Source organism: Poecile atricapillus, chromosome 1 (genome assembly GCF_030490865.1).
Source record: "Poecile atricapillus isolate bPoeAtr1 chromosome 1, bPoeAtr1.hap1, whole genome shotgun sequence".
Classification (NCBI taxonomy): domain Eukaryota; kingdom Metazoa; phylum Chordata; class Aves; order Passeriformes; family Paridae; genus Poecile; species Poecile atricapillus.
Genome location: NC_081249.1, coordinates 91,230,851 through 91,246,847, shown reverse-complemented (window position 1 = coordinate 91,246,847; position 15,997 = coordinate 91,230,851). Strand labels below are relative to the sequence as shown.

Below are 15,997 nucleotides of genomic sequence, written 5' to 3'. Positions count from 1 at the left end.
GAAAGGCACATACTTATGCTGCATACATGCACATACTTAATTTGGAATTAGAAGACTTGATTGTTCACAGGGTTTTGTTGGGTGTGGAGGATGTAGAAGAGCACTTTTGGGGCTTTTTTTGATCTTTGTAACTAGATGTAATTCTTCTGCTCTGCATGAATAAAGGACAGGGTGTTCTTTGGTCAAAGAGCTGTGGTTCTGCCTGAATTGCTGAATGAATTTTTTGCTAATGAAAAGTTAGTTCTTGTCTGATCCTATTTGTTGAGATCTACTAATATTTCTTACAGAAGTGATAATGTTTTGTTTTGTTTTTAATTGTATTTTAGGTTCTATTGGTGGCTTGTTCTTTGCTGTTGGAATTGCCCAGTATGCTTTATTAGGGTATTTCATTCGTTCCTGGAGGACTCTGGCTGTTGTGGTTAATCTGGAAGGAACAGTTGTCTTTCTCCTCTCTCTGTAAGTTTTTCAAACCAAGTTTCATAAAGAAAGATGTTAAAAAAAATTAAAAAAAAAAAAAATCGAACAAACCAAGTACCCAAACTACTAAGTCAAATTACCTTTCTAGGATGGCATGAAATGGTGTAAATAAGGTATTTCTCAACTTGTACACCTCCTCCACGCCACACAGTCTGGTTTCTTCAAATAGTAATGCTGCAAGATTTGAGCCTGTAAAAATCTACATTGTACTGTGTGCAGTATTACTGTAGACGGGAACAGTCTCTAGGATGGTAGAGAGAAGCACATCCTGTTCTTTAGCTGGTGTATGTAGATGACCTAAACTGGTGTGCTACAAGGGACTGTAAATCCATGTTAAAAGATATGGGAATGGTTTCATATTTATGTGATAACATGATACTTCTTTTGTGTTTACACAGAAGGAACAGTATCAGAATTGCTTGCCTGTTCAGTCTTAAGAGTGATGTGCAAAAGAAAAAATGGGAAGCTCCCTTAAGCTTTTCTAATGTGATCTTTTTGGAGATAGTAGGGGCTTTGTGCATTTCAGCACTGAAAGCTCTGATGCAATGTGGTCCTCTTTTCATATATGCTTTCTGACATCCAGATCTCCGTTACTAAAAGAGCAAAATTAGCAGCTGTTTAAACTAGAGGTCTTTTCCTTTCCAACATCTATTTCACTTCAGTAACTCTTTGAATAAAGCTTTTGCTCCTGAGAAAATCCACACACCCTTTTGAAGGAAGCATCAGAACTCAGGGGAGGGTCTTTGAGGCTGTTCATAAGGTGAAAGGCAGAGATGACACTTCAGATATTTCAAAACCTTGTGGTGATAGGGACCCTTGGGGAAAAAAAATTAACTTTTACATTGATAGGTGCAACTTTTTTAAGGGAGTTATGCTTGTGACTTCAGAGCTGTGCTCAGAAGTCTGGCTTTCCTATAAGAAAAGGAGTTTTTTAATTCCAAATTTCACATTGCCTCTGTGCCACATTGCTTAAAAATTACTCAATGTAGAAAATACTATCAGATTTTTTATCCTGGGGAAGAAAATATGTTACTTTCTAAGCTCTTTTTTTCAGTGAATACACAGAATCACGTTATTTCAAACTTAGAGGAAAAATATAATTTTTGGTCTGAGGCAAAAGTCTTAAAAAGCTGCTGGAAAAAGGCTAAAGTTTAAATCAGTTCTGGAAGCCTGAAAATAATAGAAGATTTGTGTAGTAGACAATGTTGGGGTTACAGACCTGTCAAGGGGACAGTGCACATGCATGACTTTTGCACAGTTTCTGCCTTCTTGTCTACAGGAGAGAATTTGGCAAAAAAAGCTCAAAAATGGGAAGTGGAAGTTGGTCTTGTGGGAAATGAGAAATTGAACTAGAGGGTCTTACAAAAGCATCCTGTGTTACTTGTAGTAATGTGTGCCTCCTTAATTCTGAATTCTCCAAAGACAGGATCTATCATACTGTAACTTATAATATTCTTTCTATGTGTGTATATATGTCTACACTCACTGTAATTTCTTGCTATCTAAATTATGTAGAGCTTACGTTTCCTTTCAGCAGTCTTTGTTTCTGTTTCAGTAAGTAAATTTTATACCTGAAGGGTTGTTTGGAAAGTCTTTATTTTACTGAAGTGCATTTCAGCCTTATTCCTTTAGACAGGTCCATCATCATAGAGAAGAAAATCCCTAAAGGTGTCTGTGTGTGTGTGTGTTTCAGATTCATTCCTGAGTCCCCACGCTGGCTCTATTCCCAGGGCCGTCTGAACGAGGCAGAAGATGCCCTCTACCTCATTGCAAAGAGGAACCGCAAGCAGAAATGCACTTTTTCATTAAAGCTCCCAGCAGAGAGGAGCTCCAGAGAGGCTGGCAGCTTTCTGGACCTGTTCCGATACAGGATTCTCCTGGGACGCACCTTGATCATGATGTTCACCTGGTACTGGAAATACTTTGTAGGCTCAGCTGTGCTACTGTGACCTCTTTAAGTCTTTGAGAGAATATGGTGCTGGGAATTGCCTTGTCCTACAGATTGTTAGGGACACTGTACCTAAAAAGGTTCCTTTCTAGTATTTCAGTATCTATTACAGTTTTTCCATAGTGCATTTCTAGCACAAAGCCATTTATACAGTCCAGTTCTGAGGTGTTTTATCTCTGCATTTCTGTCTTGTGTTTTGAGTCTCAGAATAGTTGAGAACTACCCCTTCTGACCCACAAGGCTGCTGAGATTAGTCACAGTGTCCTCCCCTTAGGCCCAGAGCTGTCAGTATCTCTTCACATGGATCATTCCTTGTTTTGTGTGTAAGGAGCCCATTAGCAGGTGGGTTGCCTACCTTGTCTAATGAGTAGATATTCTAGGCAACAGTTCTTCAGAAAAAGTGCTGGCTGTTGCTGTAGTGAGGAGCAGGTGCCCATGATGCTCCCTCTAGTCACGAGCAGAAATTTAGCTCCTAAAGTGCGTGGTTTTTTTTTATTTGGGAAAGATGTGTCAGTTAAGAATAAAACAAATGGTTTTGTCAGCATACAGCACTGAGCTGTTTTCTTGTTTCGTTTCCAAGTGCTTACTGCAGAATAAATAGTTGATCTGTTCCTTAAATAAGAATTGCTGATTTGCTGTAGGATAAATTAGTGACCAGTTTCTTTCCTCTCTGTAAAGACAACTCCATTTACAGGGGTTAACATGACAATAGGGTTACAAAAGAAAAGTTAAACAGAATTGGAGAAGGAATGAATAAAACTGGACCAGGGTGTAGAAATTAAAAGAAGGTTGAAGTGTTGTTTGAACTGCTTGAGAAATCTGTTTTACACACAGTTGGAAAAACTGTGGATGAAAGTGTAACCTGATAAAAACAAAAGGGACAAAGACATTTCTGAAGTTAAATAATATCGCCATGATTATATTTTAACTTTATACTGGTTTATGCACATTGCTCATAAGTGTAGTCTTAAGTTTTACTTAGTAGTAAGTCAGGAATTGGGTCTTTGCTGAGACAAAATGGTTTATTTGCCTAGAAGGCAACATACGCTTACAGAGAAACATTTTAGACCCATGTGCTGAAACACTAAATGTAGTTTATAGTGTATTGTGCCAGACCAGTACTTGGATTCAGCAGGCAAAGTGTCAGCTCTGATTTAACTTTTTTTTTTTCTCCTGTCTTTTGCAGGTTTGTGTGCAGCTTGGTTTACTATGGTCTCACCCTTAATGTGGGTGACTTAGGTGGAAGTATTTATGCCAATTTAGCCCTGTCAGGCTTGATAGAAATCCCAGCGTACCCAATCTGTATTTACTTGATTAACCAGAAATGGCAAGTATGGAATTTATGAACCCATCCAGGATTTCCTTATAACTTTTCTCAAAGATAGGTTTTCTGTGTATCACATCTCCTAGCTTATATCTGATGTGTGGGGCTTCCCATTTCAATGTGAAGGTGCCATTGATTTATCCCTGTTTCAAATAGCAGTTTAACTTGTTTTCAGTCGCTCACCTAATGGTGAGCCGTCCCTCTGGTTTAGGTGGGGATGATGTAGCTCGTATGAACCTGCACTGCCTCCAGGCTAACACTAGATAGCGACCTTTCCCCCGCTGCTCCGGGATCCCATCCTCGCTGCTGGGACAGAGCTATCCCGCCTCCACTCTGCTGGGGCTGTCCTGTGCTCTCGTGCAATAGCAGGACCTATGTCAGCTACTGTGTGAGCAGAGCAGATATTCAGCCTTTTCCCGAGCCACGGTGCTGTGGACAATGGCTCTCAATTTTTGTAGAATTTCCTTCCAGTCTCTCCTCCGTGTCTCCTGAGGAGGTTTACAAATGTCACACACACAGTGGGAAGCAGCCCTAAATCCTAGAAATTGTCAGCTGCTGTGTAAAGTTGGCGCTCATTTTGTTAAGTGTGCAGCAGAAGCTTGTTTAAAAACGGTGTGAGAGGAAGCGTTGGTGGAAGATGATAGTCAGAATTCCCAACTGCAAATGAAAGAGTCAGTGTGAATTCAGAGGATTCATTACTTTGCAACCCACAAACCTAATGCAGAATGTAAGCCTTTGTTGTCTTTGCGTATCAGGTTTGGTCGGAAGCGAACGCTGAGTGCATTTCTGTTCCTGGGAGGATTGGCTTGTCTTATTGTCATGTTTCTGCCTAAGAAGAGAGGTAAGTATTTTTTTGTTTCTGGAGTATGTGGTAAGAATTGGTAAAAGCAGCATCCTACAGCATAACAATTCGATGGCTGCTGGAATATTAGGCTCATACCATATGTGAGTCTCCATTTTTAAAGCCGGAGAAGCCAACTCAATAAAAGATAAAGCAGTAATCTCCGTAAGACCTTAGAGAAAACTTGATAGTAAGGTTTGTATTTGAAGTTTTGCCTTTGAATTCTGCCCTTTACTTCTATTTACATCAGCTGCTCCTTTTTCTGGTGTTTTTGACATAATCTAAAGGAATCATATTTCTTGTGGTATCTCCAGTAGCTAGATGATAGGTTAGTGTAAGTAGTACCCCATGCAGCTTGGATGTATTGCTCCAAGTGGAAGATCAGTGTCAGAAGATCAGAAGAACTGAGTGGTGGAGCAGTTTACGTCTTCCCCACACTGTTCTGTAATGTTCAAGAGTAGTGTGGTTAATAGTAATGTGGCCACATAACTTACAGCTCAGAGAACATTCTGACCAACTTCTGAATTGGGGGGACTTTATGGAATGTGAAACATCTTTTGTGTAAAGATGCACTAACGTTAATTTTCAGATTACATAGAAATTTTTCTTTTTAAAACCAGATATATAAATTCACCTTGCTCATAAGATCTATGGATGTAATATTACCTTTCATAAAGTGAGAGAATGTTTCAAACACTTCAAGAGTGATTCAAGAAATTAAACATGTATGACAGAGTATAGGATTTGTTCTAGATGACAGTGGGTCTAATAGGTAAAGCTTTTTTAAAGGGGTACAACTCAAGTTTTCAGAATTACTCCAGGTGCTAGAGCCTGGACACTTAGAAATATCGGTTTGGCTGGTAGCAGTCATCAAGCATTTTTTGCATATCATTCCAAACATAAGATGTGAAAAGAGAGGACAGAACTGTAAGGCCCCAGGAAATCAGCTGTGTACTGAGCTGCCCAAGTCAGGCAAGGGTGAAGTGCCTTGGGAAGTGAAAGGGCTCACTGGCCAGAAGGAAGCACCTGTTCACTGGGCATGAGCTCTGTTAAAAGCCTGTTAAAAGTAGATAAGCAAATAAGCACTGGCTGTTCTGACAAACTGAGCTGGATGGGACATTTGGTATGATTCTTTACAGCATCTTCCTTTCAAAGTAATAATGTTAGAAGAATACTATCATACTATAGAAATGGCAATGAATAGGACTTTTGTTAAAAAAAAAATGTGCTCACTTTTGGAAAATGTATCTGTTGTACTCTTCTTCACTTTCTGATAGAACTAATTTAGTATTTAATTAGTAGTAGACTAAAAATACTACTGTAATTTAGATCTTTAGATTTTCTAGATTTTAGGTTCTCTAGATTCCTTTTCACACCATACTGTTGTGTGATTGAAATGATTAGAGGTGTATTGGAGTGCTCCAAAGCCTTACAAGGGTCACATCTTCTCTCACAGATACTGGAGTGTTTGCAGTGGTGAATAGTCGCTCTCTGTCTTTGCTGGGAAAACTGACAATCAGTGCTGCTTTTAACATTGTCTACATCTACACATCAGAACTTTATCCCACAGTCATCAGGTAACACAAGTAATTTTAAGTCTTCATTTTTCTGTTTCTCTTACATGATCATCTTTTATTTCTCTTATTTTTTCCTATTACCTGTAGTTTTTAATTTTTCAGTTACATATAATGATTAGATATAGTTTTACCTCTGAAATTTTTCCCCTTATCACCTTCTCACTCCCTCTTCCATCAAATTTGCAGTGTTCTCTTCCAACTAACAGTATTTTTACGTAACAGTAAAACAGACGTTTAGCTGCTTGGCCTGCTAACAGCTCCCTTTCTGCTAATGAGGATAACTATAGCACTGCTGATATTTCTTTTAATGAGTCCTTTATAAAACCAGACAACTCTATCATCATACATGCTTAACCTGGAGCATTGAAGATGATTGGTCAATAAGCTTTGTAAAAGCAGCTTGATGCTTTGGAGGCTGTGTGTGAGCAGCAGTAAGGTTTCACTCACTAGGGGCAAAAGTACCTCCTGCTTGTGCTGACAGAGCAGACGGAAACTTTTGCCATATGGGTGCACATGATGGTCAGCCACCAGTGAAACTATACTGTGGTGTTTTTCATGAGTGGGTAAATCTGGTGATATGTAGGATTTGAATAAATTAATTTGTCCAGAGTTTCAGACAGAGGCAAGATGCATGAACTGGAATCACACTTGTTTTGGCTACGTGTGTATGTAAAAATTCTGAATGTAAAGGGGATTTTTGCTTCATTTTAATCACGAAAACATGTTTCATTCCTGTCTTGGGAAGCTTTCAGTTACATTTGACTTTTCTTTGCCAGTTAATGTGCTCAGGGTCATGACTGATGAGTCTTTTTCCTTCTCAATAACACTTTTCAGAAGATTAATTATTTTTGGTTTTCTTCATAGGAATGTTGGAATGGGTGCCTGCTCCATGTTTTCCCGTGTTGGTGGAATCATTGCGCCTTTTGTCCCTTCATTGGTTTGTCTGAACTTCTGTTACGTATATTTTTGTTTTGTGGCTCTGGTGTATCAGAGGCTTACAGAGATGGGAATGTTTGGGATAAATTTTGTATGTAAATTAAGATACATAAATTGCCTCTCTTAACAGTATCATGATAGGCTAAAGGCATTGCAGTATCATCTGTGTGATGAGACAAAACCTCAGCATTATTTAATTTAGAAGGTGTTTCAGCTCTGTAAGAATTTTGGGACCTAACTACTGGACCTTAAAATATAATAATTTCAGATTGCCAAGACAGTGATACCAAGTTTTAAACCCTGCACAAGCAATAGCAAAAGACTTGTGTGGTTAAAAGAACTACTGCATCAAAATTAAGTATCTGGGTTCAATAACTTATATTTTTGAGAAAAAATTCATTTTACTGTCAGTCACTTCATTAAATATCCATGGGTTATAATTATCAGCGAAGCAGTTCATCTTCCAGTAAATGAAGGTGATGTGGAAATCTGATCCACCAGCAAGGCAAATGAAGATTCTGAACAAAAAACCATGGGGATGATACCATTAGGTTCTGCACTTAGAGTGTTATGTGTATACAGATAAAAAGCGTGCCAGTTTTTCCCAGCTGTTTGCTGAGGCCCAGTGACAATTCCTTTAATGTGACAGATTTCATCTCAGGTAATTTTCCTCTCTGCCATTTGCCATTTTACATGTGAGGCAGAAAGTTAGCAAAAGGGCAGGTGAGCATAGGGAGCCTTTTAATCTGCAGAACAAAGCACTGGGCAGGTGAGAGCATGAGCACCTCTGGGGAACAACAGGCAAAGCCAAAACTGCTGCCAGTCTACCAGGTAGATTTAACAGGCAGCTTTTATGTAGCACTTGTGGCATCCATTATATTGTGTCTGCCAGAGATTTGATACTGCATGAGACACAAGTCCTGGATCATAATGTTTGAAGGGCTTCCATGAAAATGAAAGTAGCTCTGATTAAATAACAAATGAACCTTGATTTGAGAAAATAATGAATTATTTTTGTGTTTCATAATTTCTTTCAGTATTTTAATGCATTTTCAGTGTCTTTTGTCTAGAGATCTCATAATAGTAAAAATAGGACAAGTTAACTGCTGAGATAAGAAATGAAATGTTGGTCATTTATTCACAGCCTGTTATTTTCCTCAATTTAGAATTGCTCTCTACAATGTGAGTTTTTGAAACAAACAGCTAAACTCTTTCCTTCTCTTAAATAAGCCTTCTTTACTGCGAAAACAGGGACAGGCATCAGAGGAGGAGTATAAACATTGCTTGGGCTGTCACAGGTGATGCTAGGAATGCCAAAGCTCAGTTGAAGCTAAAACTAGCTAGGAGCATAAGTAGGGATTCTGTCAGCTAAAGGAAATTCAGTGAAAATGCCTGTTGAATGGGATGGGCATCCCATTGGTGGGTGACATGGAATAAGCTGAAATGCTTGTGCTTCAGTCTTGAGAGGCAAAGCTTGACTGCCTATCAGCACAGCTGAGGAAGCAGAGGACCAGCAAACAGTAGGAGGAGCAATAGGTTCAAGAACACATAGAGCTGAAAGGTTTCCATTACATGGGGCAAGCTTCCTTAAGAATGGTGATAGTGAAGCAAGTGTTCATCATCGGTGATAAACCACTATTGTAGTGAAGGATCACTGGTAGCTGTGGGAGGAAAAAGGCTAGTTTGTTGTGTGTGTTTTCAGTATCAGAAAGTGGAACTCGGGTATTACAGGCTGAGTACTTCTAACTCAGTGTATGGGAGGATTGAGACATGACCTCCCAGAGCCTGTTTATAAGCACGTGAAGGCAAAAAAGGCAATTTGGATCAGTGAACGTGGATTTATTGAGGATAATTCCTTCTCAGCCAACTTGATTTAATAGTCAGCCATTTCATCACGGAAGGCAATATGGATAAGGAAAGGGAGGAGAGCAGGGAAGGCTTTTGTAAGGCTTTTGACACTATCTCACATTGTTAGCATATGTTTATCACAAGTTTTGGCTTGGGGGTTAGATAGGAAACTTGGAAAATAATGTTTTTCAGAGGCTTAATGCAGCTTGGAACAATCTACTTGGAGGGGAAATTTCCATCCTTGGAGATTTTCAATATTTGATTATGTGAAGTAGTAATTGATCTGAGCTAATTGAGGCTATAATTGTGCTTAGAGTACATGGTTGGCCTAGATGATCGCAAGAGATCTCCAAGCAGCATGTCTGTGTTTCTGGGTTATCTATTCCTTACTACAAAGGGATGTTGTATTTGTTAAAAAGTATGTATGGTAGAGGCAAGAATTGAATTCAAATTCAGCAGGCGTTTCTTTCAAAGTGCATGATAAAATCTGTGGGGTTCTAATAGTATTGACAAGATACAATTGACAATATTGGTAAAAAACCCAAGCAACCAAATGAAAAAACCCACACTAGAAGGATTGGTGATTTTTGTGCTAAACAGGAGCACAAACACTGCCAGAGGGAATGGTTGTAAGGGCTAGGTCCTTTAATATGCAACATGAACTGCAAGGAACCAATCTCAACCTAACTCTGTTGTTTTTTCCAGAAATCTGTACAGTGGTCTCTGCCTTACATTGTGTTTGGAGCAACTGGTCTGTTGTCTGGGCTCTTAAGCTTGTTGTTGCCAGAGACCCTAAACAGCCCTTTGCTAGAAACTATTTCAGACCTGCAGGTGTGCTCCTACTGGAGGCTGGGTGATGAAGCCATGTCACTGCAAGCCCTAGATGGCTCACAGGTATACTCATTTTTTTCCTACTACTTTTCTGTTGTGTTTATTTCAGCTGTCAGCTTGAATCTGCCACTCTAAATAGATTAGGATAGTGATTCTTGGCCTGTGGAGGATAGGCCCCAAGGAGAAGATAGTGTAGCAACCCTACCATCATATCTGAAATGTTTTCTGGAAATGCAGGCTGAAATATAGCTGGATTAATTCATCCCTTCAAGGCCACAAGCTTACAACATTTCCCTTTGGGATAAAGTGATGTCTGTGCATCTCTAATCTCCAAGACTGATTGCTGCAGTGTGCTTCAGCCAAAGCTGGACACTGAAGCTTGAGAAGCCTTAGATGTTAACGAAACCAGAAGTCTGTTTGTGAAGGGCTCCTCTCAAAGGCAGCATGCTACTTCTCACCTGCCCCAGCTGTTCTGCAGTGCCAGTTACCTGGTCTGTCCTAGACAGGCTCTGAATGGGTTAGAGCCAGACTAACCTTTGAGATCTCTCCCACTACTGACTCTGGGAAATGAGATTCATTGAAAACATTGGAACTACAAAACTCCCAGGTATAAGCATAAATAAATGTGGCAGCAGGATGTTTTTCAATGAGCTTTCCTTGAATTGTGTTTTTCGGATCACTTTGTTAAACTCTTGGACACATCTCTCAGTGTCTGTATCTTCCAGTCACGTGGAGGTTTTTTGACTTGGTTACTTCTCTGTGAACGAAGTGGGATTAGAAGGAAGTAGCTAGAGAGCTGGGAGTGGGTGTTTGAATTTGAATGAAGTTTTAAAGTTTCAATCCTGGTCCCAAAACTTTAAGTATTGAGGGACTTACAGAAATAGAGTAAGTGGTCAAAAAACTTGAAAGGAAACCCATAACAAAACATTACTTTCATTTGAATAGTTGTTGGTCAAGCACTCTGAGATTCACATGTAGTCACACTTATTTTCACAGAAATCACGTACTTTTAGAATGGGGACATTTGCTTCCTCTCAGAAGTTTCAATAGGTTGCCTTGTTTACCAAGTTTACCTGTAATAATTCTTGATAGGACAGCACAGTTTAGTGACAAAAGCACCCTTGAAGAAAGGCTGAAAAAGGCAGCCCTTTAACCATTCATTTTATACTTCAGCTACTTTACATGCTTATTTTATAAACATTTTCAACCATACTGGATAATGTGTTATGGCACCACAATCTTGCTGACTACACAAATCCATCATACACACTTACATCACCTGCTATTTTGGTAATTACATGATTATTACGTCTTAATTGTGCAGATGGTTTACCAACGAAAGCAAATTTTGTAAGCAGTGCAGGTGTTACAGCTTAGAGGTGGGAAGTCACATTTTTATTTTCTTCTTTTACCAGCTACAGTCAGTATTACTCTTTGAGGTGACAAGTATTGTCTGTCAAATTGGTTTGCTTATGTCATTCAGTCCTCTCAGGTTTAAATCTTCTTTGCTTTTGCTTCTGTAGTCTTCTGAAAAATTCCAACCTGAACAGGACCCATGAAAGGGGGTGTTGTTCCGAACGTTCTTCAGGACCATTTTGCCCAGATGGATTAAAATTACTGAATTTGAATGAACAAGTCATTGGTTCAGGCCTTAACTAATCCTGTAACTTCAGTGAAGTTGTATCTGGAATGCCTGTGACATATTAGAGATTTTATTTTAAAGCTCACAAAGAAAGTGCTGATAAAATAGAAAGCTGTTAAACATTAACCCTATTTGACAAGGCCATGAGAGGTCTTATGAAGCTGTTGTGAGAAAGATTTAGAATTTATTTGGCATACCCTGAATTCCCCCTGTGGAATCCATTGTCCTTTTGTACCATTTTCAAGATAACATGTGTTCTGATTGCCCAGAATGGAGGTTTTGTTCCTGTTAACATACATGAATGTGATATTCAAGTTGGACAGCATCCAGTGATAGCCTGACTTTCCTCAAATAGTTTTAGAAGTCTAGAAAAAAAAGCCTAACATGATTCCCTTTACATCTTCTGACAGGTCGTAGTGCTCAAACTGCTTGAAATTTCTTTGCAGTTAACACACATTGCTGTAGCAAAGCTCCTCTGAAGAGAGCTCTAAAGCTACAGATTTTGCTTGCATTGTACTGTCAGTCAGGAGCACTATTTCCATTTCTCTATTTTTCACCCTCTCTCTCACTGTTCTTAGCATATGACTAGGCAGGCAGAGGTCTTTAAAGAGGATGGATGCAAGCATACTGGGGAAAAAATCCTAAATAATCAAACTGGATAGAGTTTGTACTAGCAGGAGAGTCTTTAACTGAAATAATTTGTGTCAGTTCTCTGGAAAAATACTACACTGGCCAAATAAAAAATTAGCTGTAATAGCTGACTTTATTTTGGGTATGTGGTATAAATTACGTTGTGGAAAGTACTCTGACTGGAGTAGGTATGCCTATAACAGGGATTTTACCTTATGAACATACAGCATGGTAACGTTTTTTCCCTTTTCCATAACACTTTCATTTAGTATTGCAGTGGGATCTTTTAAATTCAATTTGCACAGTAAAATGTCTGTGCTACCTAAGGAAAAGTACTAATTCTGGATGGAGAAGCTTTGCCTAAACAAGTAATATTTGTGTTCTGAGCTGTGGTGAGTTACTGTGTTTCCAGTAGCCCTGCACAAAGAGACTCCACCTCAGACTAAATTTAAGAAAGTTTAGTAGATTACCACTTCAGAGCTACTCTAGCCAGTCACTCCTGTGTTTATTCTCTAGTGTACTGGTGGAGCAGAGAAAGTCCCTCCTAACTACAACCCCATGTCTTTTAAAGATACTTTGAATAATCAAGGATTTAAATCTGAATTCATATAATGTCTTCTACAAAGTTTCAATACAGTGGTTTGACCTGTGCTTTCTTACTTTTTCTCTACCTGCATTCCATAGAAGTGTAATGGTTCATGCTCATATATGTTGAGATTGATTTAGTGGCTTCAGTGTAATGAACAACTTCCTTTTTGCTTCTAGTCTGGAGACAAAGACAGCTCTACAGGGAGTGGAAGTGAAGATGAGGAGTTCTATGATGCTGATGAAGAGACTCATATGATCAAGCAATGAAAAGAAGAAATGCTGGCCTATTTTATGCCTCTTCTTGCCCAGTCAGTCCAGCTGTATGACAAGTACTGGGGACCTTGCTTGCCAGGCAGGGTTGGGCAATTGGGCAAGTGCCTGTGTTTTTCTTTACTAGGAGAGGGATTTGAGTACTGTTCAGACTGATGACATCACTGATGCTCTCCATAAGAGGCAACCATTCCAATTCTTGTGGTTCAGAATGACAGTGCATGGACTGCATTTGAAGCCAGGTGAGACAGCAAGAGTGGGATGATGTATTTCAAAAGCCCAGGAGATAACCTAGACTTAGACAGATCATCAGTGCACGTGTGTTAGTATTTTATTTTCAAGGTGGTGGATTTTGTTTCGGTACAAATTGGTAAACTTGGAAACAACCACTCTATTTTTCCATAAGGGTGAAAGTGCTGTGTGCCACTCCAATGGGAACAAATTGCTGAAATTGTATGTTAAAATGGCATTTGCATATTCAGTAGAGGAGAGGCAGCTGTGAACAAAAGGTTTCTCTGTGTGCACACCTGTGCAGAGTTACAGGTGCAGCTGGTTAGTCATGAGCTGGGCTTTAACTTAGTGATAATGGAAGGACTACAGCTGGGAGGAAGGACTACACAAAAGAGCAGCCACAAAGCCTGCAAACATAAGGAACATTACTGACTTTTTTCCTTCTTTTCATACACAAAGCTTTTTCTTGGGCTGTCTTGTGCATATGTTTGCCACATGTTCCCCACATCTCAGCATGGCTGTTTATAGCTTTGCCTACTTTTACCTTGTCCTCACTTTGCCATAACTATTGAAGCTCAGCAACTTCTCTGTGGAGTAATTCTGTGATGGATATTTCCTGGGTGTGACAAAGGTGAGATATTTATCACATACTCTGTGTGTGGTGTGTTAGAATGTATAGCTTACTTTTGCTGACCTATCTGGGCCTTTATTTCTGGAAAAGGCTTAACTCTGAAGTGGTAAGAGGAACTGTGGGGTGCTATTATATTTTGGGTGTTATTGTCAGCTGCTAGTGTTTATTTTAAAATCTTGTGTGTAACTAAGGTTTTCATTTAAAAAGAAAGCAAATCTCTCTGGATCTTTTTGGTTACTTGATGTTTTTTAAATAGTGCTTGCTCAAGCACTTGGTTACTTGACCTTGTTATAGAAAACAACTTCACTTTCCTGTTTTTACTGTACTTTCTTGTAAGTCCTTCATTAGAGGGATATGGAATCCTGAAATATGGAAGGTGAATATGTGAAATGTTCCAGCTACAAAAATGAGGCCTTACAAAGATTCAGTTTTCTTGATGACATTGTTATCTTCATCCTCTAGCCTGTGTCTTTCTCTTTGTTAAGATTGGTTTCCATAAAATGTTAGTCTTCCTGCTTTGAGTTCCTAGCCAAGTGCCACACAATGGCATCTAATATATTTTCAGGCTCATGAGTGCTTTTTGCAGATCTTAGAATTAAAAAAGTTGAGTCCAAAAATATCAAAAAGCTGTATGCTGAATATTTCCTGATTAAACTGGGATGTTCCTTTACTCTGCAAGGAAGTGAAAGTAAACAGCATCTGAAGTTTGCAGCTAGCTGCTTGAACTTTGTTCACTGGGCACTGTAATGCTGAGCAAAGTGCAACTGCTCTGGTTGGTGCAGAGGGTAGCCCAGCGTCTGCACTTTCACACATGCAGCATTCCACTTGGGTCTGAACTTGATCCAGGTATTGACTGTGAGCAAAGTTGGGAACTTTAGTCCCTATGGACTATCTATATCTATCGATATTGTTGTGATTTTTGCCTGTGTTATGAGGGTCACTGGAAGAATTCTCACTCATGGTCTTCACTTTTTTTTTCCTACCATACTATTGAGTAGATGTTGTACATGTGGCACGTTTTAACCCAACTGGGTGGTCTTTCTGCCTTATTTGGCCCTTTTATGTATAAGAAAATTTAACCAAATAAGGTACTCAGAAATAGTTAGAAAATTTGAATCAATTCAAATATTTTTAAACTTTTTACTCACACTTTAATTTACAGACAGCTGGGAGAATGACTTTTTATTGCCGATGGCAAACATCAGTAAGCCTGGCAGTATTAACATGTTGCCAAGAGCAAACAGGCTCTTTTAGGTATTTTTTGCCTCTGTCCCTCTTTGGGTGTTGGGTAGAATAAGTCATGAAATGTCATTATCTGCTCCTGGCAACCCTGTGTAATGCCACAAGACCCTCAGTAGAATTTTCATTAACAGTAGGATGCTGTAATGGTTCAGGTGGAGAAGATTACTCTTTGCAGGACCTGAGCTAGATTTTGTGAGTCTTCAAATAAAAACTAAATTTACCTCACCACTCAGGCACTTTTACATCATTGCTATATATATGTGAAATTGTAAAAACAAGAGTGAAGACATAATTAGCAGGGTTTTTTTTGCATAGGAATTACTGCTCTTTTTTTAACCTTAAATCTGTCTCATGTTTTCACCTTTGGAATTTTAAAGGGAATATTTAAAAAGGAATTTTAAATCTTCTATTGTTACTTTCCCATATGAGTTAATTCAGAAAGTTTAGAGGAGAGAATCCCTGCAGGAGGAGCTCAGCAATGTAGTATCAGACTTCGCTTTCCAGCTTTGTGTTCTGAAATTCAAATCCATTAGGTGCATTAAGTTTCTTTCCTGAGGCTGTTCATTTTTTAGTATGAACTGGCCTTCTGGTACAGAAACCTGTAGGATCACTTTTCTTCTTACCCATGCTGTGTAATGAGATAGTTGTATCTCAGTGTCTGGGTAGTAAGTTTGCCATGAGGAGCTACTGGAAAGCAGAGGATGGATGATACAGCACTGGATACATCAGTTTACTGCATGTTTTAGTGCAACGAGTCTGAGACCAGGATCCTTGCTAGAGTTTAGTGCAGCATGATAATGTTCTGCCATGGTTTTTGCTGGAGTAGCCAGTACTGTTAGCTGTTTTCATGTTATGCAGGCACTAAGGTACCACTTTTCCCAAGATGGAATTTCTTCTCTGGATTCCTTTGGCTGTGATTTTTTTTTTTTTTTATTTGCCAGGTAGCTCACTTAGTGGGATTATGCTAGTGAGGAGAGAGCC

General features: G+C 39.2%; 2 protein-coding genes across 2 annotated transcripts in view; both read left to right on the top strand.

The window, feature by feature from the left end:
- Positions 1-12,912, top strand: part of SLC22A15 (solute carrier family 22 member 15) — a 31,044-nt gene extending 18,132 nt beyond the window's left edge. The window contains exons 5-12 of the mRNA XM_058862924.1: positions 327-456; positions 2,171-2,386; positions 3,612-3,752; positions 4,505-4,590; positions 6,047-6,167; positions 7,032-7,104; positions 9,657-9,845; positions 12,820-12,912. Coding sequence (XP_058718907.1) covers positions 327-456; positions 2,171-2,386; positions 3,612-3,752; positions 4,505-4,590; positions 6,047-6,167; positions 7,032-7,104; positions 9,657-9,845; positions 12,820-12,909 — 1,046 coding nt within the window. The 3' untranslated portion in view covers positions 12,910-12,912. The remainder of the gene's footprint in view (positions 1-326; positions 457-2,170; positions 2,387-3,611; positions 3,753-4,504; positions 4,591-6,046; positions 6,168-7,031; positions 7,105-9,656; positions 9,846-12,819) is intronic.
- An 8-nt stretch (positions 12,913-12,920) lies between these two features.
- MAB21L3 (mab-21 like 3) overlaps positions 12,921-15,997 on the top strand; it is a 35,266-nt gene continuing 32,189 nt past the window's right edge. Inside the window, exon 1 of the mRNA XM_058862938.1 lies at positions 12,921-13,154. The gene's annotated coding sequence lies outside the window, so the exon portion shown is untranslated. The remainder of the gene's footprint in view (positions 13,155-15,997) is intronic.